General features: G+C 34.7%; 2 protein-coding genes across 2 annotated transcripts; one reads left to right on the top strand and one right to left on the bottom strand.

Annotated features, from left to right (window-relative positions):
• The first annotated feature begins 446 nt into the window (after window positions 1-446).
• LOC126975041 (inactive peptidyl-prolyl cis-trans isomerase shutdown-like) lies at window positions 447-8,167 on the top strand. The gene has a single exon (XM_050822829.1). The coding sequence runs from the start codon at window positions 477-479 to the stop codon at window positions 1,212-1,214; it is 738 nt and encodes a 245-aa protein (XP_050678786.1). The 5' UTR covers window positions 447-476; the 3' UTR covers window positions 1,215-8,167.
• LOC126973946 (gelsolin-like) lies at window positions 4,217-22,283 on the bottom strand. Its single transcript, XM_050821314.1, has 9 exons — window positions 22,278-22,283; window positions 16,519-16,708; window positions 15,628-15,743; window positions 11,504-11,681; window positions 9,765-9,865; window positions 8,185-8,301; window positions 6,722-6,787; window positions 6,523-6,585; window positions 4,217-4,657 (listed from the first exon to the last, which is right to left on the bottom strand). The coding sequence occupies exons 1-9, from the start codon at window positions 22,281-22,283 to the stop codon at window positions 4,586-4,588; spliced, it is 909 nt and encodes a 302-aa protein (XP_050677271.1). The 3' UTR covers window positions 4,217-4,585.
• Between the last annotated feature and the right edge of the window lie 3,691 nt (window positions 22,284-25,974).

Here is a 25,974-nt window from a genome sequence, read left to right as displayed (position 1 = left end):
CCTTACCGATCCCCCTAACCAACTCTAGTCTGACCGGGATCGCCTCTTGGGATCCTTTTCGGGATTATACTAACAATAGCAATTATGTTACGATGCTATTGTTGATGGAAGCGTACTACAATAATCATTATATTCGATTGCCATCTTGCAACTCTATAGCGGATTTGTGAATGGAATAGAATAATATCAAAATGTCGATACAAACATAGGTGTTGATCGTAGACGGGTGAAAATTTGAAGTTGTATGTATTTTTTAATGATGAATCATAATCAAAACAATTGTGTAAAAAAATATTTAGGGTATGATAAAAAGACGTGGGCCGATTCTCAGACTTACCCGATATACGCACATATTTTCAAACAGATTGGTTCAGCCGTTTCGGAGGAGTTTGGTAAGAAACACCGGGACACGATATATTATATATAAGATAGCTCAAAATACATTATTTTTATTTACCAGGTTCAACGACCTACCAATGGCAGAGCAAAGTAAATTCGAAGTCACCACTCGCACGGTCAACTCTCTCCACACGCAAGCCAAACACTATTTCGCCAAACAGAAATTCAACAAATCTATAAAAAACTATCAGCAATCTATGACAGTGCTTAATATGTCACTGCCAAAAGACAAGAACGAAGAGAACGAAATTAAAATGTTACGCATCAAAACATACGTCAATCTAGCTGTGTGTTATTATAAAATAAATAAACCAAAGCATGTTATTAACATGTGTGAGAATCTCGATTATATTACGGATATAAATAAACACTGTAAGGCATTGTTCTATTATGGTCGCGCGTACGAAATGTTAGGTAAAACCGAGGACGCAATTAAATATTACAAAATGGCGAAACGTCTCGAGCCGAAGAATTGCGAGATTGGCAAGGCGCTCGCCGATATGGATCGTTATATCAAAAAATCCGCGGCAACCGAGAAAGACTTGTGGCAGAAGGCCTTCAAGTTGGAGCCGCAGACGAAAATAAGCAACTATAACGTTGACGCAGAGTTTCAGGTGGCAGCTCGTGAGATGTGTCAATATTTTGCGGACAGCGAAGAGTATATGAAGCACAATTTGCCGGAGAGCATTTCGTCTGATGGGGTTGGCTTTATTCGGGATTTGTGCGCTGAGTTCGAAGGTGTGGTACTCCAGGAGAATGGTGAAGGTAAGAAGAAAACGTTTTCGATTATAAAACAGGGGCCTGTGGTTGATTAGTTTTTAATTTAGTATTAACCAAGGCTTGGAAAGCGAAAAGTAGAATATTTTAACAGTTAACGTTCAAGTATATAGAATCATTTTTGATTGGTGTATTTTGTATCGTGTACGACACCGATTAAAAAAATTTGGTTTATTTTTTAAAAACTTTTAGCTGATTTGAATGTATTTGTATAATATTTCAATTCGTTTTTGATAAAAATATTTCAGGGAAAACGCTGGGAAAAGTTCTTTGTTACGTCATTGCACAACAAATCTGTCACAGTTACTGTCAGTTTTCTAATAAGTCATCTCTAAGGTAACTTATTATGTTTTAGTTTCACACAACGTTTGTTTTGCAATAAAATTTAAATACCTCGCGCCCGCTCATTGTATGAATTATCATTGACTGAATCATTTGCTATGCGAATATATAGGTATTTCTATGTCAAAAAATATAGTTTTCGGATAAGTAATGACTGGTCGTATGGTATAAGGTCCTTCATAATATACAAATTATAAACGTTTTGATGTGCAATTGATAGACATGTTTCTGTTCAAACGATAAACGACAGCAAGACAATAACAAGGCGGGGGAAACGTATAGGCAAAACGCTAATTCCCAATTTAACATGCGAATTAGAATTTCCGTCTTTTTATATTAAACATCTGTTGTTGAATGTAAATGTATACGTTATCGAGTGAGGTATTTGTACTTTTAATACTCAGGCTTAATTAGATTTCTTTGATACATCTTTGGATTGATTTTCTATCGAGAAACTGAAAATGCATCATGTTTCTTAATTTTATGATGAAAACTTTAAAGAGTGATTATTCGGTATTCACTATATTATCTCTTAATAACATAAAAAAACCCCTAGCGAACACATTTATTTCATAATTTCGGACTCAGCGTTGCCTATATTAAAGCAAAGATTTACTAAATATTCGTAGAGGTCGAGCTTAAGACGAAATATTTTGAACCACTTTATAATTAAGTATTTTTACTAACATAAGTAGGTAAGTAGGTACTCAGTAAGAACCTAGCATTTATTATTGTAAGTTTTAAATTTTTATGTAATTTATTTTAATTTATTTTATGTAAGTTATCAAGAGACGAGCGAAGGATAATAATAATAAACAAACAAAGTTAAGACCACTCTGGTGGGTTAACCAGATCAATAAATTTACTAAAATTAAAAAGTTTACGTGTGCTCTTGTGAATAATAGGCGAATGGAGAAATATAGAGTTAATGTGACATATATATATATATATATAATATTGACACACTTTTTACACAAATTATCTTGCCCCAAATTAGTCATATATAGCCTGTTTTATGGGTTGCAAGACAACGATATTTAATACAATATACTTACTTAAACATACATAAATACATATAAACATCCATGATTCGGCAACAAACATCCATCCATTCATCATATAAATGCTTGCACCTACCGGGATTCGAACCCGGGACCTCTAGCTTAGTAGGTAGGATCGCTAACCACTCGGCTATACAGGTCGTCATATTTATCCCAATGAAATGTATGATATGTTATTTAAAATAATTAAAACAGAGTTTGCTTCTATATTTACTTCAAAGACAGTCAAATCAGGTGGTCTCCTGTCATTTAATGACTGGGCAACAGCTGGCATTCATAGGAGCAGACAAAGGCTATATGAACTATATAGTGAGAGATCATTATATAATCATGATACATCTTTTCTCGAGTATGTTGAAAATACTCTAAATTATTTAAAAGTGTTTGTTCTATTTCAAAATCTATGCATATCAGACAGATAATTAAAAATGCACCGAATGAAATACAGATGACTTTGAATGTGATTAACTGGGAATCTGGAAGAGTGATAGACCGCAACATTGAATACAATTTATCAATTAACAATACTATAATTCAATCTCAGCAGGAAGTTCTCCATTCTTCTCAGGTTGGAGGCATTCATTTTGGAATGGGTGGTAGTTTTTGACTTTCAATAAGTGATGTCACATCCTATTTTGAATTTGGATCACTTGATTGTCAGTTATCAAATAACAATGATATTCAGACATTCAGTCACAACCTGAGTGTTGAACAACAAGATTTATGAACCGGCTCGGAAGGAACCCGAGAGGTTGCGAGTTTGAGACCCACATCGTTCATAAATTTTCGTTACAAATTTAATTTAATTAATCCCAGAAGTGATGGTTCATTTAATGTCGCAAAAGTTTCTCCACGCTGTAGTCAAAATAAATAAAAAATATCTATAGTTTAGAAAATTACTTAGTGTCTTTAATTGATTAGGTTACAGAATCCTTATAATTACAAGATAGTATGCGCCGCAAAGACCAAGCATCAGGCGACCCGTAGGCAGAGGTGTGTCATTGAAGGTTTTTAAATTAATTTAACTGTTTTTTGTCAATGGTCAACAGGTTGAAAAAACTGTTAAATCGTCAACGGGTTTTAAAAATCGGTTAATGCATTTATTAATAATTTAGGTTTTTATTAGGTTCATACTTCACATTATATTAATAACATTGCTAAATCTATTTTTAACGTAGTACCTATTTCGTCAATATAATATCAAGTCAACGTTTTCGTTCGCAAATTCGTCAACTGTTTTGAATTAAGCTGTTTTAGTGAGGCATTCAATGTCTTCATTTATTGCGAGTTACGGGCGAAGACGTTGTTTGAATTTATTAGCTTATTATGATCTACAGGTTTTTTCGTTGAAGTAAAACAGTTAATTCGTTAACGAATATAAAACTGTTTATAAAGACAGTTTATTGATTTAACGACCACCTCTACCCGTAGGTAAACTGTCAGTACTCATTAGTGGTCATTTTCCATAGAAACATATTGTGAAGAAACCATTACTCAATCTCTCATAAAGTCCTCAGTGGAAACTTCTCATCGAGCGTGCTTCAACTAACGCCATCTAGTATAATTAATAACTATATCATTAGATGTTTATGCATAACTTACGTGTCAAATATGCAGGCCAAAATAATAAAACTCGATAAAAATTAAAAAAATTTAATTGTGCGAAGTTCTACAGCGCTAATAGATAAAAATAATATTAATATTCGAATAGTACAAGCAAACTTAACTTATAATATAATGTTAAAGTGCTTAAATTAAAAAACATTTTCACCGAGAATTGATAAGTATTATGAACGCCTGTCGCTTCATTATCGCAATCTGTACGAAGCGGCGTCGCTCATCGAGTTAATGGTACGCGCCACGCAGGTGTTGTCAAACGCAACTTGTGTTTTTATCGATTCTTTGCGAAAGTTTGACAATATGATATTTATTTTCTAGTATTATGAAAGGTTAATTATTTGTTGCATGTTAATACTAAAATATAATATAAACATTAGTAAGTAAACCTAATTCCAGTCTTGGAAGTGTTGTTTGAACGCAGTAGGTTCGATTCCCTCCACTACCTTCGATATGTGTACCTGAAATTGGGATATAAAAATGAATGAATTCTTTTTGATTAAAATTGACACAATGATATTAACTTTATTGTCGCGAGTAGCGAGCTAAAACGTTAATTTTTTTTGTTATAGCGAAACCTAATGCAACAAATCAAATATTATTGTATTAATATGTAGAGGAGGACAGGGTGTAGTTTTCTATGAAAGGCGCTGTCTGGCCCTGGCTTAGTGAATTTGCGAGAAACTGTCATAACCATAATGTTAACAACAGGAACAGACATAAGCTTATAATGCCTACTATTCGGCTAAGTCGAGTTAGCAAGTCTTTTGCGGGGCGATGTATATGCTTTTACAACAGGATCCCAGAAAATGTTCAAAACAAAAGTATTACGTTGCTCAAAAGAATTTTTAAAAAACGTTTGTGTGGTAAAGGTTACTATAACATAAATGACTTTCTTAATGATACCACAGATTGGGAATGGAGTGATCGCCCTCAGTCTATTAAATAATAAGTTTAATTGTACAATGTTACTTTAATTGTAAAACATATTAAAAAAAAGCCCGCTGAGTTTGTTGCGCCCATTCTTCTCAGTCCTGAGGCATTCATTTTGGAATGGGTGGTAGTTTTTTTGACTTTCAATAAGTGATGTCACATCCTATTTTGAATAAAAATATTTGAATTTGAATTAGACACACTTCCACTACAACTATTGACGAGGTACGTTCACTAACTACACTACCTCAGGTCGTTGCTCTGCCGGCAGTGTTATTATTCTTAGAAGGTGAATTTAACTGGTAACTTTTCTTCTTCTTAATTTTTTCAGTTAATTCTTTAGATGCTAGTTTGTTTGTTAAATTTTAGTAGTTGATATTTAAATTTTTTATAAAAGAACCCCGTTTAGGGTAGATATTGATAGCCTGAATTCGAATCCCGGTAGCTGCAAACATTTAAACGATAAATATGGATGTTTGCTTCCGAGTCATGGATGTTTATATTGTGTTATATAAAGTGAAAAGTGAAGTTAGGAGCGGGTGTCGGAGAGGTGGCGCTACTGTAGCGGTGTGAAGTGTGAGGCGAGGCGAGGAGAGGTGTGGCGAAGGGTATATAATGTCTTGCTCGGAATTAAATTAATTATTCTGCAGTGTTAAAGTGTTTTTAAATAATAACGAGAGTACCTATATATTTAGAGGTAAAAAATGATTAGTAGTGTAATTGTAAAATATGTAAAATAGTGGGTTGTGATAGAATACTATTTTAATCTCCCTGACTACTTTACAACTAAGTATATCGTTGTCTTGCACCCATAGTACAAGCTATTTCTGTTTTGTACATATCAATCATCCCATAACTGTATGTTACATGTACAACTTCACACATCAACATAGATGAAAAAAATTATGGAGGCTTAGCTAAATATGCCCACATAAATATACATACTTTTATAGTTGGTTTGCATAGATTAAGTTCCGCTATATGGAAATAAATAACTTAGCTCCACTAATCTAATCTGTTCTTAAATGCCTACAGTACCTCAAAAGAATTTGGCAAGATAGTAATTTATGTCAATCACTGGGGATTTTTTTTAAATTGCATGTTTCATGTTATATTCTTATAAAAAAGCCAAATCCTCATGAAACAATTAAATATACTTAGGAAATTGTAGCTGACAAAATAAATGCTTTGTCACATCTTTATCTTCAATATGAGACCAAACTATCATTACTGACTATAATAAAATAGGTATGACTAGTTTGTGGCAGGATAATTTGTGAAATCGTGTAAATATTATCTAAATATAGCCGTATCATCTTATACCACTACACCTTACAGACAGTTTCTTTAGGTCAGTTGTTATGCAGTTATTGTCTTTTTTAATGTCTCTTACCCAGTTGGGATAGTTGTTAGCCTCCAAGTAGTGTTGGGCCTTCTTCATAGCTTCAGACTTTTCCTGAAAAGGAAAATATGTAATTAAAAATCTCCTTCTCATGTCCAACCTACTTCAGTTGGTGCTGGGGCTGCTGTTACAACTGCCGAAGACTTTGGTTCTTGTTGTCTGAATTAAATCTTCTAAAAATATAACTCACCTTTCCATTTGACTGTTTTCCAATCCAAACGTAAATACTGCTTCCTGTGTCCAGAATGTAGCATTCCTGAAAATAAGTTGCGTGTAATAATATTAATTTTGATTTAACAAATCGGTCAATAGTTCTTTTGTATTTTTCCATAACATCTAGCAAGATAAATAGAACACAAATTAAATTAACAAACAAAATTAATGAATTTTTTTATTATTTATTTATTCGGAAAAAAAACTGCATACAATAAATTTCAATTTTATTATTGGATTTTTTACAATTTATTATTGGATTTTATTACTTTTTTTTTAAATAAATACTCATGTGTTTAATTTCGTCTACTTTTTACATGAGCCAATTTAGTTTTCACAGATTACATGATTTATTAAATTTTGCGGGTATATTAATTACTAATATTTATTGAGTTATTATTAAGTACACACCAAAACAAAAACTAAAAATAAATAATATTTCACAAATGCACAGATACCCTAATGTATAAAAATTTCACCTATATTTAATAAATTTGATTTAAATTTACTGATATTATGCCAAAAGTGGTCTAAATCTCCATACTTTCTATTGTATAATTCACAAGCTCTTATTGAAAATCTGTTACTACCATATCTAGTATTAACTTTTGGCAGAGCAAAAGCTTTTATTTTACGCGTAAACAATCTGGTTACATAGTATGTAATTTGCTTGATATGTACGGTGAATTAATTAAACCGTTTACAATTTTATACAGAAATATTAGAACTTTTTGTTCCCTTCGGAGTTCCAGGGAAACTAATTTACTGGCATTAAATGAACTAAATCTCTTATTTAAACATTTTAAAAACTTTTGCTGAATGTTTTCTAACATGTCTACGTCTACGTGTTTGTATTTTTGCAGCATATGCATGTGATCTATCGTCGAAAAATTGTTTCGGAAATCAGCTCGTTCTTTTGGCTAATTTTCGTCAAGTGTAGTTGAGATGCGAATTAATATAATTTTTTAATTTTCTTTATATATATTCGACAAATAATCGCTTTTGTCTCCTTTTTTATTGAGTAATTCATTTGTGAATTGATCAGAGCGTTGCGTCCTTCATGCGTTCTGTGAATTAATTACTTTGATTGTTTCTTTCTTTAGTATTTAGTTACAGACTTTCGGGGTTTTTGATTTGCTTTCACTTGAAATGTCTGAAGGGTATATCCTTTGATACATATTTATATAGTTTCCATTATACAATAATTATATATTACTGTTAATGTATAATTTATCACCAATAGTGGATTCGTCATTTGATGGCGTACCGGCAAAATCATGAACATTCTAGAACGCGTTACAACTTTTGGTTTAGTATTATGGGAACTCATATAAATATTGTTGTGTTTTATAAAAACCGCTATATGATTATTATACTTATGAATAAGGTTTACGATAAATATATGGAGATACGCCACTGCGAATTTGTTTTCATATTTACCTTTGTATCCAGTACTTCCTTGGTATAGGGGCCAGATAGTTTCCTGATCTGCATAGCACCAGAGCTGTCAGATATTTCATTGAGAACCACCTCTTTGGAGGCACCACGTTCGAACTCCTGGAAATTATGATTCATTGTTGGACAATCGAGAAAACAGGAGCAGGTTACATTATTGGAAAAAATAAGAACTGTGGCAGGTGGCACATGGACACATGCGGGGCATAGAAGTTTATGGAGGAAACTGGAGGAGGTCTTTGCCAACAATAGGCAAACAGCCAAGGTTGTTGAGGGAGTTTAAATTTCATTTTAAATATAGATATTCTAGGTTAAGTAAAAGCACTTTGTATAACTTGTCTGTATAAAGGCTTATATTATTATTACTATTCAAAAAAGCTTAAATGGCGATGGGCTGGACATGTTGCGAGACTTAGCGATAATCGATGGACTAAAAAGACAGCAACATGGGCAGGTCCACTAGGACATAGAAAAAGAGGAAGACCAAACACACGCTGGGCAGACGACATAATAAAAGTAGCAGGTATTCAATGGCCGCGAGCGGCAGAGAATAGTACTCAGAGAACACTGGTCATCTCTGGAGTAGGCCTTTACCTTTCATTGAGAGGGTTCTTGCCAACTATATCAGTATAATATATATTATATATATTAATATTTTTAATTTAAATCTAACATTCATCTAAGTATCTATATATCACGTTATTTATATATTATTTTTATACCAAGTTGTGCACCTTACTAATATTTTTAAAACACCTTGACCTTAACCTTATTATTTTTTAACGTTATTTTTAAATGCATTAACATAAGCTTAATAAATTGTATCTACTAACAACTTTGCATGCACATTGTTTTTTGAAAAATTACTAGATTGAAGCAAGAAATAAAAGGCTTTTTATTTTATTTTTTATTATTATTATTGGACAAACGGGCGTAGTGGGTCATCTGATGTTAGGTGATCACCTTCGAATCGAAGGCTTAGATCACGAAGGATGGGCAGTAGTATCCTTCCGAGAAGCATCAACATCTACTGCGCTCGCCAAGCGATTAAGATTATGGCTAAACTTCCCAAAGTAAAACATGACATACTCTAGTCATTTATGTTATAGTAAACTTTACCACACGTTTATAGCCGTGGGAAAGTCTTACCAGTGGGAGGCTCCTTTGCACAGGAAGCCGGCTAGATTATGGATACCACAACGGCACCTATTTCTGCCGTGAAGCAGTAACGTGTTAACATTACTGTTTTTCGGTCTGAAGGGCGCCGTAGCTAGTGAAATTACTGGGCAAATGAGACTTAACATCTTATGTGTCAAGGTGACGAGCGCAATTGTAGTGCCGCTTAGGATTTTTGGGCTTTTCAAGAATTCTGAGCGGCACTGCATTGTAATAGGTACGGCGTATCAATTACCATCAGCTGAACTTCCTGCTAGTCTCGTCCCTTATTTTCTTTTAAAAAAAAAGCCAATTCGATGTTTGATATTGTAGCTCCAGAGAATAACGCGTATACACATCTATTTTAATATTATATAGTTGATATATAGAAACATTCTGCTAAGACGTACCTCATCATCACCACCTTCTTCAGCATCAGATACGGAATCCTGATCACCGGAGCCCAGGGCTGTGAAGAACTTAGCAACGTCGCCTTCGTTTGAGTACGGATCTGAAACATATTGATCCCTCTTGGAACAACAATGCTTATATAATTTATACGCCTAGATAGACTGTGACAGCTGTGAAAACGTCGCACACAATTGCAAGTGTATGGCTGCATTTAGTGCATAGATAAAACACTATATACCAGAGATAGATGTGCCACTGATGTTTTTATTATGTAAAATCAGTGAACCAAGGCTAAGAGATGGCGTTGCGTTATTTTTTAGTAAAAATATTTTACGCCCGCAGTGTACCGACTACCTTCGCTAGATGGCGCTCATTATGTTTATACTTTTTCTATTGTTGTAGCCCGTATTGATTGCGTATTGCGAAATCGATTAACATTGTAGTTTGTTCTTTATTTGAGATTATGGAATCTTGGTGGTGAAAAATGGTGTTTATTACTTTGATTACCACACGATAGACAAGTAATAAGTAACTTAAGTGTGTTTTTGCTATCACTAGCTCTATCTATCCATCTATAATGTATGTACAATGATCGCCATCGTGATGAATTTGCAGCGTACCTAATAGAATAGATGGCAGCACTTTTAATGCAAATTTTTATCATGTGCCAATGTAGGGACTTGCAACCCCCTGATTTAGTGCTCGACCGACGGTCAGCGCTGATGTCGGTCGAGCAAAGAGTATAATAATATATAAGGAAAAGAGAGCCCTATCTACGCATTATGAGCTGTCTATTTGAAAGCTGGCGCCATCTGCAGATTGGCCCCGAAAATAACTGTATATAAGCTCAAAATAATAAAATTCATTTTAAATGTTGTGACGCAATTAAATAACTAACTCTACTTTTTCATGTAGGTATTGCAATTTTTTACCATGTTGAAATTGCGCGTAGAGTTAGTTATATAATTTTGTCACAACATAGAACATAAAGGATAGATTTAGTAGTGTAAATATGCAAAATGGAACACGAGAGCTACACACATGTGCAAACGCTAGGCGTAGCCGCCATTTTATGACCAGTGGGCAGTAACACAACTAAAGGAAAGTTGAAAGGTTTCAAAGCGAGTGACAGCTGACAAAGCTTTCATTTTCGGGCCAACTAACAGATGGCACTACAGTCTTCTGAAAACGTCACTTTCAGGCGTCTGTCCCACCCCTGCGGTCGAGCGTAGATATAACTATGAAAACATTATGAACGTCTTCAGTACGACGACGTGCGTTGGTCCGCTGACGCACGTCACTTATACACTTTTATAAATTTATTAAAGTCCCAGCCACTGTTCAGGCATTATCTATAAATAAATTTGAATCTTTTATTAAAAAATGGCTCTGTCGTAAATCCTACTACTCCACAGCTGAATATCTAAGTGATTCTGAATTGAATTGCTGAATTCTAAGTGATATCTAAGGGACAGACTGGGACTAGATTATGATTGTTTTATAGCGATAGAAATTACTGTACAATATTGTATATTTTTATTGAAAAGAGCGCACAAAATAATGCTGGGAGAGTACCTTGCGCCGCTTCTTCTCTCTCAGAAGCGGTTGTAGTATCTAGTATATTAGAAATGACATCAAAAAGAATTCTAAAGGAATCAATTTTGAGTAAATAAATGCCTTTTTTTGTTACTAATATTTTGTTTTGACGCGAGGGGATTAAAAAATTACAATTACCCACCAATGATATCAATGTTTCCTCTGCCGCTGTGATCCTGGTCCCTGATCTGATTGGCTACCGATATAGCCTTGAGCCTCTCCACGCTTTTGGCCTTATCTCCCACATACAGCATTATCTCATGGCCTACGTCCAGGATGAAGCAGTCTCCTTTGTTTAGCGACGAAGCAGCGGCCTCCACCTGAAACCATGATTTGAAATACATGTTTATTTTGAAGCGAAGCTTATTTTTACCAGCGGGATGCTCCTTTGCACAGGTTTCCGGCTAGATTATGGGTTGAACCAGTAATGTGTAAACTTTATTGTGTTTCGGTCTGAATGGCGCTGTAGCTAGTGAAATTACTGGGCAAATGAGACTTAACATCTTATGTCTCAAGGTGACGAGCGTTTTTGTAGTGCCGCTCAGAATATTTGGGCTCTTCAAGAATACTGAGTGTCAGTCAATATCAATTAATAATATGGACACACTTTTTACACAAATTATCTTGCCCCAAGCTAAGCATATATAGCCTGTGTTATGGGTTACAAGACAACGATATATTTAATACAATATACTTACTTAAACATACATAAATTCATATAAACATACATAAATACATTTAAACATCCATGACTCGGAAACAAACATCCATATTCATCATATAAATGCTTGCACCTACCGGGATTCGAACCCGGGATCTAGCTTAGTAGGTAGGATCGCTAACCACTCGGCTATACAGGTCGTCAAAGTCCCAAAAAAATTGATTGTCCTGCTCATCTTGTCCCTTATTTTCATAAAAAGAATTAAGGACGTATGGCCGGCTCGCCCCGCAGGCTCTATCTGAAGCGTCAGATTTTAGCGTTACATGAGAGCGTCAGATTTAAGACCGTTACACGATATATATAGTGTTAAGTGATCACTGCCGACCACATTTCCTTGCAACACTAGAGGAATCACAGGAGTGTGGCCGGCCTTTACGAAAGGTGTACGCGCTTTTATTGAAGGTACCCATGTCGTATTGTCCCGGAAATACCGTACAAGAAGTTCATTCCACAGCTTTTTAGTATGTGTAAGAGAGCTCCTTCAAAATCGCACTGTGGAGGACCGCCACACATCCAGATGGTAGATTTCATAACTTATGGCGTTTAGCGCGAAGGTGGAATTCGCACTATGAAGCGACGCCTCTACGCAACGCCATGTGATCTATTTGTTCATAGAGCACTCGGTCCCCGACAATTCGAGCTGCTCTGCGCCCTTTTCCGGCAGACAACATTTCTTTTGCTGGCGACTTACCATATCTGAATGCCATATATCCATATATATATGGGTTTTAGAATGGAATTGTATATTTATAGTTAATTATTCACAGAGAGACAGGAGAGGAAATAAATGGAATAAAAAAAATTACAAATTTGGTCGAATAACAAAAAAAGTGTTAATCTGAATATACAACGTGAACCAGAAAGGGTATAACATCCCTTCAATGGTACGTTATTTGGGTCATATGCAATAGTATGGTGATGTTTAAGTTTTAATAAATAAATAAAAAAAAAAGAAAAAACTTCCCTACGAAATAAAAATATTATTTTTCAATTTATTTTCTTAGACAACCCTAACTTTTAAAAAGACTGCCAGTTTTAGGCGGGTCCTTTGTTTATAAACAGAATGAGGTCACCTACCTATGGACTTAAACATAAACAATAATCTATGATTAAGGAGTATGCACACTACATGAAATGTGGCTTGTGCCTATGTATTTATTCATTTATTTTTTTACTTCCTGTTATTGCGAAACAAATAAACAAAATAAGAAATTACATAACATTACACCGTTTCTCATCTGTATTCCTGATGGGTTAAAGGTGTATTTTTTCCACCCACGTTTCACTATGTTTAATTCCCACGTAATAGGGTGCGAGCATCTACATTTCTGAAATATGGGCTGCTAGTGAGAAATTTCCTACGAAAAACTCAATAACTGCCCCATTCCATACCCAGGCCGGGTAGGAAACCCGGTTCGGGAATGGAGTACCAATTATTAATACGAGGATGGTCAAAGATATCCATATTTGACAAAAAAAAATCGTGAAGAACAATTTATTAATAGGAGTCTATTGGAGTTATCTTTATTGGATAAAACATTTTTGAATTAAAATGTCAAGTCTCATTTGCCCAGTAATAACAACAGCTACAGTGCCATTCAGACCAAACCATAATAATGCTTACACATTTTTGCTTCACGGCAGAAAAAGGTGCTGTTGTGGTACCCATAATCTACAATTACAAATTTGGAATTATTTTCAATGTAACTTGAAGAAAACTTCAAATAATTCTACATTGAAGTGCTTACGTAATAACTTATCAAAAACGTGAACTCATTTAATTTCGAACATAATAAACAAATCTTGAATTAAAAATGGTGCAGTGTGTAGGGCCTTTAGACAGACATTTACACACACACAGAGCAGTAAATATCGTGTTTCAAAATTCAAAGCACAATTCAAAGAATATTAACGCAGACAGGCCAATCTTTTCAACCTAACATATTTAAATAAACACAAAATGTAAAAACACAGTTACAATTACACTAGTTTTTATCTTTTAAACGTGTTTTATTTAAATGTGTAACACTCGCGGAAATCAGAGTAAATACTAACATAACATAGTTTCATAATTAGATTAGAATTAACTATCTTTATTGGGTAATACATAACTACAGTAAATACAAATTTAGAAGTATTTTCAATGTCAGCTAAAGCAAATGCACATACAAAATAACTTTGTCTTCATGGCAAAATGAGAACACAAATTGCTTCACAGCTGCAATGAATAGTAGGCATTTTACTATTATCTGATATTATGTCACATCTACATTTTTCATCTGTTTTAGGTCAAAGAGAGCTCAAAAAAACAGCTGATTAGGGTTGAGGGAATCATAGTTTTTGCGAAAACTTAGCACTTTAAATATTGTATTAAAATATAATGGTAATTCATTTCTGACTTCACATAGTCATTAGAGATGACCTAAGGAATGTCTGGTTCAAAGCATAGTATACCCATTAAGTTTCACCTTGTATAATACCTTTACTTATTTACTGTGAATGCGAATTAATGCATCTACTGCACTTTTTAATGATGAATCCGATTTAAAAACGTGGTGAAAACTCAAAAATCAGGGTTACGCTAGTAAAATTAATACCTAATAGTATTGTAATAAAACTCAGAACCTTTAGTCATTATGTGTCGAAGTGTCACCTGACTTTAAGTGATCACCGCCGCCCACATTCTTTTGCAACACCAGAAGAAACACACGAGCGTTGCCGGCCTTTAAGGAACGTGTACGCGCTTTTTTTGAAGGTATTCATGTCGTATCGTCCTGGATCGCACAAGGAAGCTCATTCCACAGCTTGGTTGTACGTGGAGATAAGTTCCTGGAATACAGCAGAAGAACGCCATACATCCAGTTGGATGTTTTCCTTTTGAGAGTACAGTGAAAACTAATATTACTTACTACTACTTTAGTTAGTACATACTAAGCACAATATAAAAAATTGGCAGTAGTAAAGACTGCCAATAGAAATGAAAACTTAGAACTCTAAGTATTAAAATTTGACATTACAGAATGACATTAATTAAATTTATTTTTAAAACTTATTTTAAATAATATGTTAATCAAACAAAAACACAATTTCGATAATACATTGTACTTTCCTTAAATCCATTTAATTTCACTTATAAGTTATACACAGCACTAATGTTGCACAATACGTCAGCTGTATAGCTACAGATATACTGCTTTAAGTATTTCGGTGACGCTAACGAGATTTCAGCCATCCCAAAAGTGTCCAACTATCTAATATCATTTTTTTTATGAAAATAAGGGACGAGATGAGTAGGACGTTCAGCTGATAGTTATACGCCCTACCCATTACAATGCAGTGCCGCTCAGGATTCTTGAAAAACCCAAAAATTCTGGGCACTACAATTCTTGCGCTCGTCACCTTGAGACATAAGGTGTTAAGTGTCATTTGCCCAGTAATTTATTATTATATTATTTTTATTTAAATATCGCGTGCGCTAGTCATGAGTGCCCAGCGCGGTTAAGGAAGTTTTAACTTAAATATAAGACATGATAGTGTTTCCATACCTGTCTGACTCTTACGTTCCTCTTTCCCTTGATCTGGAAGAGACGCTTCTCAGCACCAGGATTGACTGTCACATGATTGAAGCCTGAAGCATGTCCACCTTCGAGGTACCGGATTGCTGAGGAGAGGTAATAATTCTTCACAATGGCGTTACATTAGCAATAGATATTTCGATTTATTTGTGACTAGCTGATCCGGCAGACTTCCTACTGCCTCAATCGATAAAAGACTAAATTTATGTATAAAACTAGCTGACCCAGCAAACGTTGTATTGCCGATATTAAAATCGCGATACAAAAGTAACTGTTGATCGTAGATGGGTGAAAATTTAAAGTTGTATGTATTTTTTAATGCTGACTCATAATCAAACAAATTTAAAAAAAAATTAAAAAAAAAAATTTCGTGCGGACCACCCTTAACATTTAGGAGTATGAAAAATAGATGTTGGCCGATTCTCAGACCTACTCAATATGCTCACAAAATTTCATGAGAATCTTTCAAGCCGTTTCGGAGGAGTACGGGAACGAACATTGTGACACGAGAATTTTATATATAAGATAATAAAAAAAAACTTAAAACAAACAAAAGGAATCTTTTTTTAAGTTTACCTCCTGAGAATGTTAGAAAGATATAAAAATTCTTATGAGTTATTGATTTTAAATTATTATTTTTATTTGATTTCTGTACGACGGGGGACACATCAAAGGAAAATCAAAATTGTTTTTTTTATTCCGAGTGTTTTCATATTTATTCACCTTTTAAACCTTCCCTGGACTTCCACAAATAATTCAAGACCAAAATTAGCCAAAGCGGTCCAGCCGTTCTCGAGTTTTAACGAGACTAATGAACAGCAATTCATTTTTATATATATATAGATAGATAAAAGTGTTCACCTGGTTCAAAATATCCCAAAAATTGCTTCGATTCGTAGCCCTGCGACTCGCGGTGTTGGACAGCGTCTCCGTGGAACTGCTCGTCATCCAGGTTGACCGTGAGGATTGCAGCTGCCCCAGCTTCGTCCTGGCTGGTCTTCGAACCGAGCCAGAAGTGGATATCCCATGACAACGACGAAGACCCCGTAGTCTGTTAAAAAGATTTGGAGAATTAGGTCGTTGGTATGCGCTTTTTAAAAAATTATGCAATTGCATATCAGATCTGAAACACTCATTACCTCGTGGAGAAAGTTTACATGACCAAAGAGAATGTAAATACTACGTAATAAGTGGCGGGAGTGCCTGAGTAAAAATTGAAATTTAGTTTAGTATGACACGGCAGTGATTTGACATACGTTTGAAATTGTATTTACTAATACTATGGCGACGAAGTATAGTCCAGCTAAGTTTAAAAGCGAACAGTTGCTTAAAACATAGTGGATTTCGGCTATCTCTGTTTTTCACAAGATTATAGCCGTCTTCTATCAATGACTACACGTTTCATATAATCGAGTGAATCCCTTTTTTCTTATAGTGTTTCGCATGGCTGCACGTGACCAATAGAAGCTAGGAAGTAGGAACCATCTAGAAACATAGACCAAGTATAGTAACTAGACTAATTGATGACTTCCGTCTCACTCACACGTGAAAAAGAAAACCTTATAGCGAGTCTTATGTAAAGAAATGAGATAGAGTGTTTAGATTTTTTGTTTCGCCATACGTGTCGGTTTTTTCAAGGTCAGCACACCCAGTGTGCTAAACAAACTCGACAGCGCTGCACAGATATTTTGTTTACTTTTATTTGCGTCTATAAAAATTAGCTATTATTGTTGTGAAACGTGTGAAATATCCACTATTTATTCAACATCAGTGACAATTTTAGGTAGAATCGAAGGAAATATGGTGCGATGTTGTGTTTTACGATGTAAAAGTGATAGTGAAAGAACACTTGTGTTATATTATGTAACTGTATATATAGGGTATTATCTGTCTCATATAGGCCACGTCAAACCGATGTCTAGTTACAAATACTTGGTCTATCACTGGAAAGCATACACCTACGGACCCGATAACAAGATGGCCGACGTCGGTCAACTGTTTCGTATTTGACGTTTGATTGTCAATGTCAGCTAATAAGCTGGGGATAAGGCTTGACGCCTATCGTCCTTTAATTTGTTGTTGTGCTTCATAGGATCGCGCTAATTAACAAAAAAGTGGACAAGTGTGAATACGAATATCACAACTAAGTCCTCGTACCAACTGAAAAGTTTAATCCAATAATTGGTCTGTACCCCTATTCTCGTATCAAAATGATAATAGAGTCAAAGCGACCTAATGTCAAAAAGTTGACGGTTCAGCTCCACTTGTGATGAACTTTTTTTTATGACAATTAGGGATGAGACAAGCAGGACGTTCAGCTGATGGTAATTGATTCGCCCTGTCCATTACATTGCAGTGCCGATCAGGATTCTTGAAAAACCCAAAAATTCTGAGCGGAACTTACGACACGATTTAGGGGAATCGTATGATGCGTATTCTTGTAACAAGATCGAACGTCAATTGTTATTAGATGGGTATTTGTTATAAAATAAACTTGTTACCAACTGAACTGTACAAATTATCAATTTGTATAATATTAATCCCTGAAGTGAGGGATATCACATTAAAATAACAAATTGTTTAGATTTGAAAAAGCTATATCTCAAGTCAACTTCTTGATATGCAGCTTCATGATATGGGCTTGAGGAGATTATCAACCGTAAAGTAGATCCTGTAGATGGAGCCACAACGCGAGAGTTGGACAGGACATACCAAGATTTACGAACCAAGCGTCACTTGCACGGTTGGCTCAGTTGGTAAGAGCACTTGGACGTAACCCGAGAGGTGTGGGTTCGATTTCCGCATCGTTCATAAATGTTGGTTACAAATTTAATCTGTATAGACAAAAATGGTTTCCGTTTCGTGTTAGCATGTTATAAATATGCAATTAAACTTGAGATAATGAGATAAATAATAAGGTTTGAAACCTTGTCTAGTCTCAAACGGAGATCAAATGGGGGCGCTAGTAGCGTGTGTGATATTATCTGCATAATATTTTCTTAGAATACAAGTAAGTACAAATATTAAATAATATATATTATAAAAGTAATATTAACTTAATTGAGCGAAGCGAAGCTCCCACCGTGTGACTCCAATTGATTTCTGTGTTAAATTGTTTCTCGGCCATTTATGGACCGATTTAAAAAAAAAAATTGAAATCATAGAAACCTTTCTAAATATTCTAGGTTATTGTCGAGACAGAAATATGAATTTAGACTTGATTCAATTATTTAATTTAAAAACAAACATGATTTACAAATTATTCTAAACTAGCACGCGCTATTTATATTTATATAAAAATTGAGCCGATTGATCAAATCTTGCTTGATGACTTTTGTTTTGTTTTTGTACACAGACTTAGTTTACCTCGCTTCGCTCCAATATACGCCGCAGCGAAGCGGTACAACGAGCGATTCCGGGCCGCCCGTCGTTGTTGTTGTTCATATTCATGGTTGGAATAATCCTTCAAAGTTCTCGGGTAATTTAAATTTGTGTAGGTATACAACGTGTTAATTGAATAACACAAAACCTCTTAGGTGGTGATAGTACTCACAAACAAGATCAACTTTTACTAACTTTGTATCTCAAAATAATATGAAATATTTCATTCAAATCGTCAATGCCTATTCGATTGAAATGTATAAAACAGCTGATTATTTTTCGAGATACAGAGTTGGCGTCATATTAAAAGTTGATCGTAAATACATAATACATGAGTACTATCACCAATTAAGAGGTTTTGTGTTACTTAATCAGCATGTTGTAAAAATTCAGCATAAATAGATCAAAACACACATAACTTTACTCATTTTCAATCAACAGTAGATATAAAAAATACAACCGGTGCCTCAACACTTAATTACACGATATATGACAATACGCGTTGATGTTGTCCGAGTGATTAAGACTGATGAAGTTATTTTCGTCATCTTTTTCACTAAATCTGATTTCTCACTCTGACTTTGAAGTATTTGGTTAGTACCGGTACTAGTAATTTAAAAATTGTCTGATACAGGTATCGCTTAAGATCACTGGTATCGGTTCCCATAAATACCGGTATATCAAGCCTTGAATTTGCGGCATCCTAGTTTATAATAATACTTATCATAATAAATTATTAATTCGGTTTATTCCACGCGACTTATGCTTGGCTTAATTCTCAAATCAATCAAAGTGTTCATACAAACCTTTAGTACAATGTAAGAATCTCCTGAGTAAAAGTTGCCATATTGATAAGAGGGAACCGGAACAGGTTCAAAATCCTGAAAAGTGATATATTTATTAAATTTTCTTGACAATAAAACAATTTTTATAATTATATTTACAATACTATTATCATCAGCATCAGCCGGATGACGTCCACAGCTGGACAATGTCCTCCCCCAAAGATTTCCACGACAATCGGTCTTGCGCTGCCCTCATCCAACGTGTTCCGGCGATCTTGACCAGATCGTCGGTCCATCTTGTGGGGGGTCTACCAACATTACGTCTTCCGGTACGTGGTCGCCATTCGAGGACTTTACTGCCCCAAAGGCCATTTGTCCGTCGAACTATGTGCCCTGACCACTGCCACTTCAGTTTCGCAATCATTTGGACTATGTCGGTAACTTTGGTTACAACAATACATTGGTTATTACAATTCTATGATTACATTGAATTAAATCTATCATTACGTGGGAGCGTACCAATAATACTGGCAGCATTTCCACGTTGGATAGCTAGGCTGATCCGTTGACTGACAAGCTGCCAGTGCTTGGGTTTGCTATTGAGGCGCGTAGATACTTAGAGAGTACACTGTACATTCTCGGCGCCTCTCGGCAAATAATATAATCTAAATAGACACATAACTGAATTTTCTAGAAACTGTCATAATCATAATGTTAACACCAGCAATAAACAAACTTTTTATGCCTACTACTCGGCCAAGTCGAGTTAGTAGCTCTTTTGTGTGGCGTTGTATATACTTTTACAACAAGACCCCAGAAAATGTTCAAAACAAATGTGTTACGAAATTCAAAAGAATTGTTGAAAAACGTTTGTGTGGTAAACGTTACTATAACATAAATGACTTTCTTAATAATACCATAGAGCGACCATCGTCAGGCTATTTAAATTATAATTATGATTTTATCGATTTTTTATTGAAAAAAGAAGCCCGCTGAGTTTCTAGCACATGTTCTTCTCAGGTCTAAGGCATACTTTTTCGAATAGATGGTAGTTTATGACTTTCAATTCAAATTCAAATATTTTTATTCAAAATCACTTATTGAACATCAAAAACTCCACCCATTCTAAAGAGACTGCCTCAGACCTGAGAAGAATGGGCGCAAGAAACTCGTTATTTAACAAGTCTTTTAAATTTCGCAACACATTTGTTTTGTACATTTTCTGGGATCATATTGTAGAAGCATATACATCGCCCAATAAAAGACTTACTAAACCAACTTAACACAGTAGTAGGCATAACAAGTTTATGTTTGTTCCTCGTGTTAACATCATGAATGTCACAGTTCCTAGCAAATTCCTCAATGTGCTTATGAACATATAGAACATTATCAAGAATATATTGAGAAGCAACAGTAAAAATTATTATTGCTTTAAATTTTTTCTCTTAATGATTCTTTAGGACCTAGATTATAAATAGCGCGAACAGCCCTCTTCTGCAGCACAAATATTGTATTAATATCGGCCGCACTGCCCCATAACAATATATCTACTATTAGGACACTAGCTGACCCAGCAAACGTTGTATTGCCGATATTAAAATCGCGATACAAAAGTAACTGTTGATCGTAGGTGGGTAAAAAAAATGAAGTTGTATGTATTTTTTAACGCTGACTCATAATCAAACAAATTTAAAAATATGTCTGAAAAATAGATGTTGTCCGATTCTCAGACCTACCCAATATGCACTCAAAATTTCATGAGAATCGGTCAAGCTGTTTCGAAGGAGTCTAACTACAAACACCGTGACATGAGAATTTTATATATTAGATAATACTATGAAAATAACTAAAGTATACTAGTCAATAAGTATTTATCTTGAAGCAATACTGATATTATTCAAAAATTTTAGTCCCCAATAGATTACATATTACTTATATTCTCTTTGGAAATCGCGCATAAAAACTTCAATGATAAAATAATGAATTTCTTTATTTCTTTTTTTTTAATGGAATAGGAGGACAAACGAGCGTACGGGTCACCTGGTGTTAAGTGATCACCGCCACCCACATTCTCTTGCAACACCAGAGGAATCACAAGAGCGTTTCCGGCCTTTAAGGAAGGTGTACGCGCTGTTTTTGAAGGTACCCATGTGGTATCGTCCCGGAAACACCGCACAAGGAAGCTCATTCCACATCTTTGTACTAAGTGGAAGAAAGCTCCTTGAAAATCGCACTGTGGAGGACCGCCACACATCCAGATGTTGGGGATGATATCCTAACTTGTGGCGTGTCGTGCGAAGGTCTTCTCATGCACATAATAACAACATTTATATTGGAGCGCGTGTATCTTCGCTCACACGCGAGATCGTTGCAAAATAAAACAATCTTCTTTTAATACGTATATTCTTCTATTATCTTTTAATATATTACATTACATTATTTAATATAAAATACTTCCATCGTCCCCCTCCCCATGAAGATGATGTAACAAGGAGTTCTTATCCGTACATAAGAACTTTTTAATATAAGGTTGGCCTTAAGTTAAAGAATATTTTATTTTAAATTTAAATAGTGACGCGGATGAGAAAATAATCGAATAAAAGAGAAAAGAGAGCGAACTAAGTAAGAACGGTCGGCCTTCGTCCAATATATAATAGAAAGTGAATGTATAAATAATTATATATTTTTATACTAGCTTAATAAATTTTTTTTTTTTTTTTTTATGAATTTGTCAATAATATTTCATAACAACAAGAATTATTTCGTAAAATACGCTTCCTGTTGTTATAATGAAATTGTTTCACAGCAGAACAGTCAAACAGTGCGTCAATAAATTCTCTCATAGAAAAAATATATGTGGACATATATACAAAACAAATATTGAAATTAAAAATAATTATGGGTCTCAAATCGAAATAAAAACTATCCTATCTCTCAAGTTGGACCAAACTGCACTCCGTGAAGTAATCCCCGTTTAAATCCGTTTATTAGTTTAGGAGTCCATCGCGGACAAATAACGTGTCACGTTATTTATATATATTAAGATTTTAAAGAAGAAGATTGTTTTATTATAGAACAATCCCGAGTGTGAGGGATGACTCACGCGCTACAATATTATATATGTTTTCGTTCAATTGAAATTTATTGATATGTTCGATTGAGTCCAGTACATAATTCTAACGTAAACATTTCAGATACTTCGGTACCTTGTTAAATCTGTACAGCAACAGACAGTGTGTTTATTTCCGTATCTGTGTCATACATAAAGCTGGAAATAAATGTTGAAGGAATTTCCTTTGTACTGCGATCATAAATATAACGATAGTGCATTGGGAGATGTTCGCATGAGGTATTAGATAACCGGGATACTATTATAGTTCCCTCTCCCCTATAGATGGTCTGCAACTAAGTTTAAGGAACTACTAAATTCTGGATGGAAGTGAGTGGGTGTAGACAAGAAAAAGCATCTCTGCCTTAAATAGACTCCAAGCTCTCTGGTAAACTGTTAAAACTCCCACGACCAAAGTTATGTAAAATAACTCATGTATTAACGGGTCACGGCCCTTTTAACAAGCATCTGTTTAATATACAGTCCACTTTGCAGAGCCTGCATGGAGGCATAAAGACATAAAAGGCATTTATTTTCTCAAAATTAATTCTTTTAGAATTCTTTTTGATGTCATTTCTAATATACTAGACACTACTACCTCTTCGAAAACAAATGGCGCTCTGAGAGAGAATAGCGGCGCAAGAAACTCTCCCAGCATTCCGTTATTTTGCGCTCTTTTTACTTAAAATATATAATATCGTACTGTCATTGCTATATAAAATAATCATAATCTAGTCCCAGGCTGTGGGTTCACTTAGATATTCAACTGTGGAGTATAAGGATTTACGACAGAGCCATTTAATTTATATATAGATGTGGAATATAAAAAAATAGTCAAAGTTTATACCTTCATCTATACTTATATTTATTTTTATCGCAGTCTGAATTAACTTCTATTTTTTCCAAAAAACTACGATGAAACGAAATCTTTGAATATATTTTCAACAATAAACAATATTACTAATGATAATATATATATATAAAATTTCGATCAATGCTAACTTAAGGAAAACAAGTGTTTTAACAATGTGAATTGTTTGAGTTAGTATAAATAGCACGCATTATTCAAAAAAAATACTGCTTTTTAGAGTACTCGATTGTGTGAAGCGTTGCTATAGTTGGAATATTCAACGTTGAGCACTTAGTTAAATGATTGGTCTCCGCTGCGCTCCAACTAGATACCGCAGGCGTAGTCGCAAAGTGCGGCAACTTCGCCCAAGTGGGCGTATTGAGCCAGTCTCGAACAACGTGTGACGTTGACTTGCCACATGTTAAATTTCGCTGATAATTGAAGCTTAAATGCCGGGTTGCGTAGTAGAACTTTGTAAAAATAATACTTCAAGATATAAGAAAGACACTGGGATCACATATCATCAGTAAGTATTTTGTATTTTATTAATTTCAATGTAAAATAACACGAAGCGTACGTTACAAAATTTGAAAGATTCGAGCGTCAAGACGTATCCACACAAGCATCTAATAATTGCAATAATATTAAAATATAATATTTTAATATAAAGCTATTGTTCTTAGGTAGTGCGGTATCTAGTTGGAGCGCAGCGGAGACCAATCTTTAATTTAAGGTAAATGCTGCGTAAAGCGCTGTAATTAAAAACTACCAGAGAGACAAATTTTGACATGAGTGTAATTGAAGGCTTGTAAAACTCAAAATTGTAAACAAACGACAAAGACAATCGATGTTATTCAAATATTTCTATACAAAATAGCACTGACCTGTATAAATACCACTGGACAGGCTGTTCTATATGTTTGACAGCAAATTTTTTGTTCAATTTCAAGAATCAACGTAATAAAGGACTCCATTTATTTTTGTAAATTGTTTCCCACCATCTATCGATGTTTTCTGAGGTTGTCATCACTAGTTTTAGTTCCGCAGACTCTCGCTACATGGCCAACAGCGCCAAAATGGCGAATATCAAACAGGCACAAAAGCACTTTGACAGCCGCGTCCAGTGGTATATAGTAGATGTCAGTGCAAAATATGATTTAAAATCACTTATTGAATCTCAAAATTGTGTGTGTGTGAGTATACTATACTCTCAGTTACAATCAGTGTAGAAGGTTTTCAGTGGAGGTTATTCCAATTTCTGTAACCACTCTTTCAAGATAAGCTTGCATTTAGTTGAGGTGGTAAATTGACAACACTTTGTTTACCTTACTGTAATAGTTATTCAACAGTTGCATACAAGACTTTATCTACGCCCATAATATGAAACCTCTATAAAAGATTCTGAAACAGTTAGCTTACTGCTAACATTAAAAAAGCCAGTCCTAGTAACCATACTATCATCTAAAAGAGTGTTATTATGAAAATGGATGTTGTACTGAATTTCATTACAACACTCGCTTGGATGATATAATGGTTATTAGGACATTATGTGTTTTAATGTTGGCAATAAGCTAACTGTTGTAGAATCTGTAATGATGTAAAGCATAGGTTTAGATAAAGGTTATTTATTATCTTGAACACAGAAGAATCGGTGGGAGAAACTAGTATTAAATCAATCGTAACTGATAAGGCTATGCTATTTTTTTAACTGTTGTATGTGAATTGTGTATTAAAATTATATCGATGGTTTTGTAATTTCTATGTTTTTTATTATAAGGTGTTCCCTAACGTTCTGGGCAATAACTTGTTATTTGAAAAAAGTGCCTTGTGCAGTTTGTAGAATCAAGTACCGGCTGCTGTTTCCCTGAACCGATACGACTTAGGGACCTTCAAGAAAAGAGCATACTCCCATCCATTATCTATACAACTATTATAAAGAGGAAAAATTTTGATTGTTTGTTTGTTTGCATTGAATAGGCTCCGCAACTACAGAACCGATTTGAATAATTCTTTCACTGCTGGGAAGCTACATTGACCCCGAGTGTTATAGGCTATATTACATTAAAAAAAAAATAGGGATCCCTAATAAAAGTCCAGTAATGTAACCCAAGGTGTAACAAAAAGTACGCGAACGACGTCGCGGGGTATCGGTGTAAATTCAGTACATACCTCTACTCTCCAGATTTCCAGTC

This window comes from Leptidea sinapis, chromosome 2, assembly GCF_905404315.1.
Source record: "Leptidea sinapis chromosome 2, ilLepSina1.1, whole genome shotgun sequence".
Classification (NCBI taxonomy): Eukaryota; Metazoa; Arthropoda; class Insecta; order Lepidoptera; family Pieridae; genus Leptidea; species Leptidea sinapis.
The sequence above is the reverse complement of the archived record's forward strand: the minus strand, read 5'-3'. Positions and strand labels throughout refer to the sequence as shown.

What these genes read in the sequence shown, in the direction of transcription:
- LOC126973946 (XM_050821314.1), bottom strand. An exon ending in TTTGGGATATTTTGAACCAG is followed by an intron (nt 15,744 to 16,518) that starts GTGAACACTTTT and finishes ACCTCTCCTCAG; the next exon opens with CAATCCGGTACCTCGAAGGT. An exon ending in GAAAACAGTCAAATGGAAAG is followed by an intron (nt 6,586 to 6,721) that starts GTGAGTTATATT and finishes TTTCCTTTTCAG; the next exon opens with GAAAAGTCTGAAGCTATGAA.
- LOC126975041 (XM_050822829.1), top strand. Translation starts at nt 477, where the DNA reads ATGGCAGAGCAAAGTAAATTCGAAGTCACCACTCGCACGGTCAACTCT.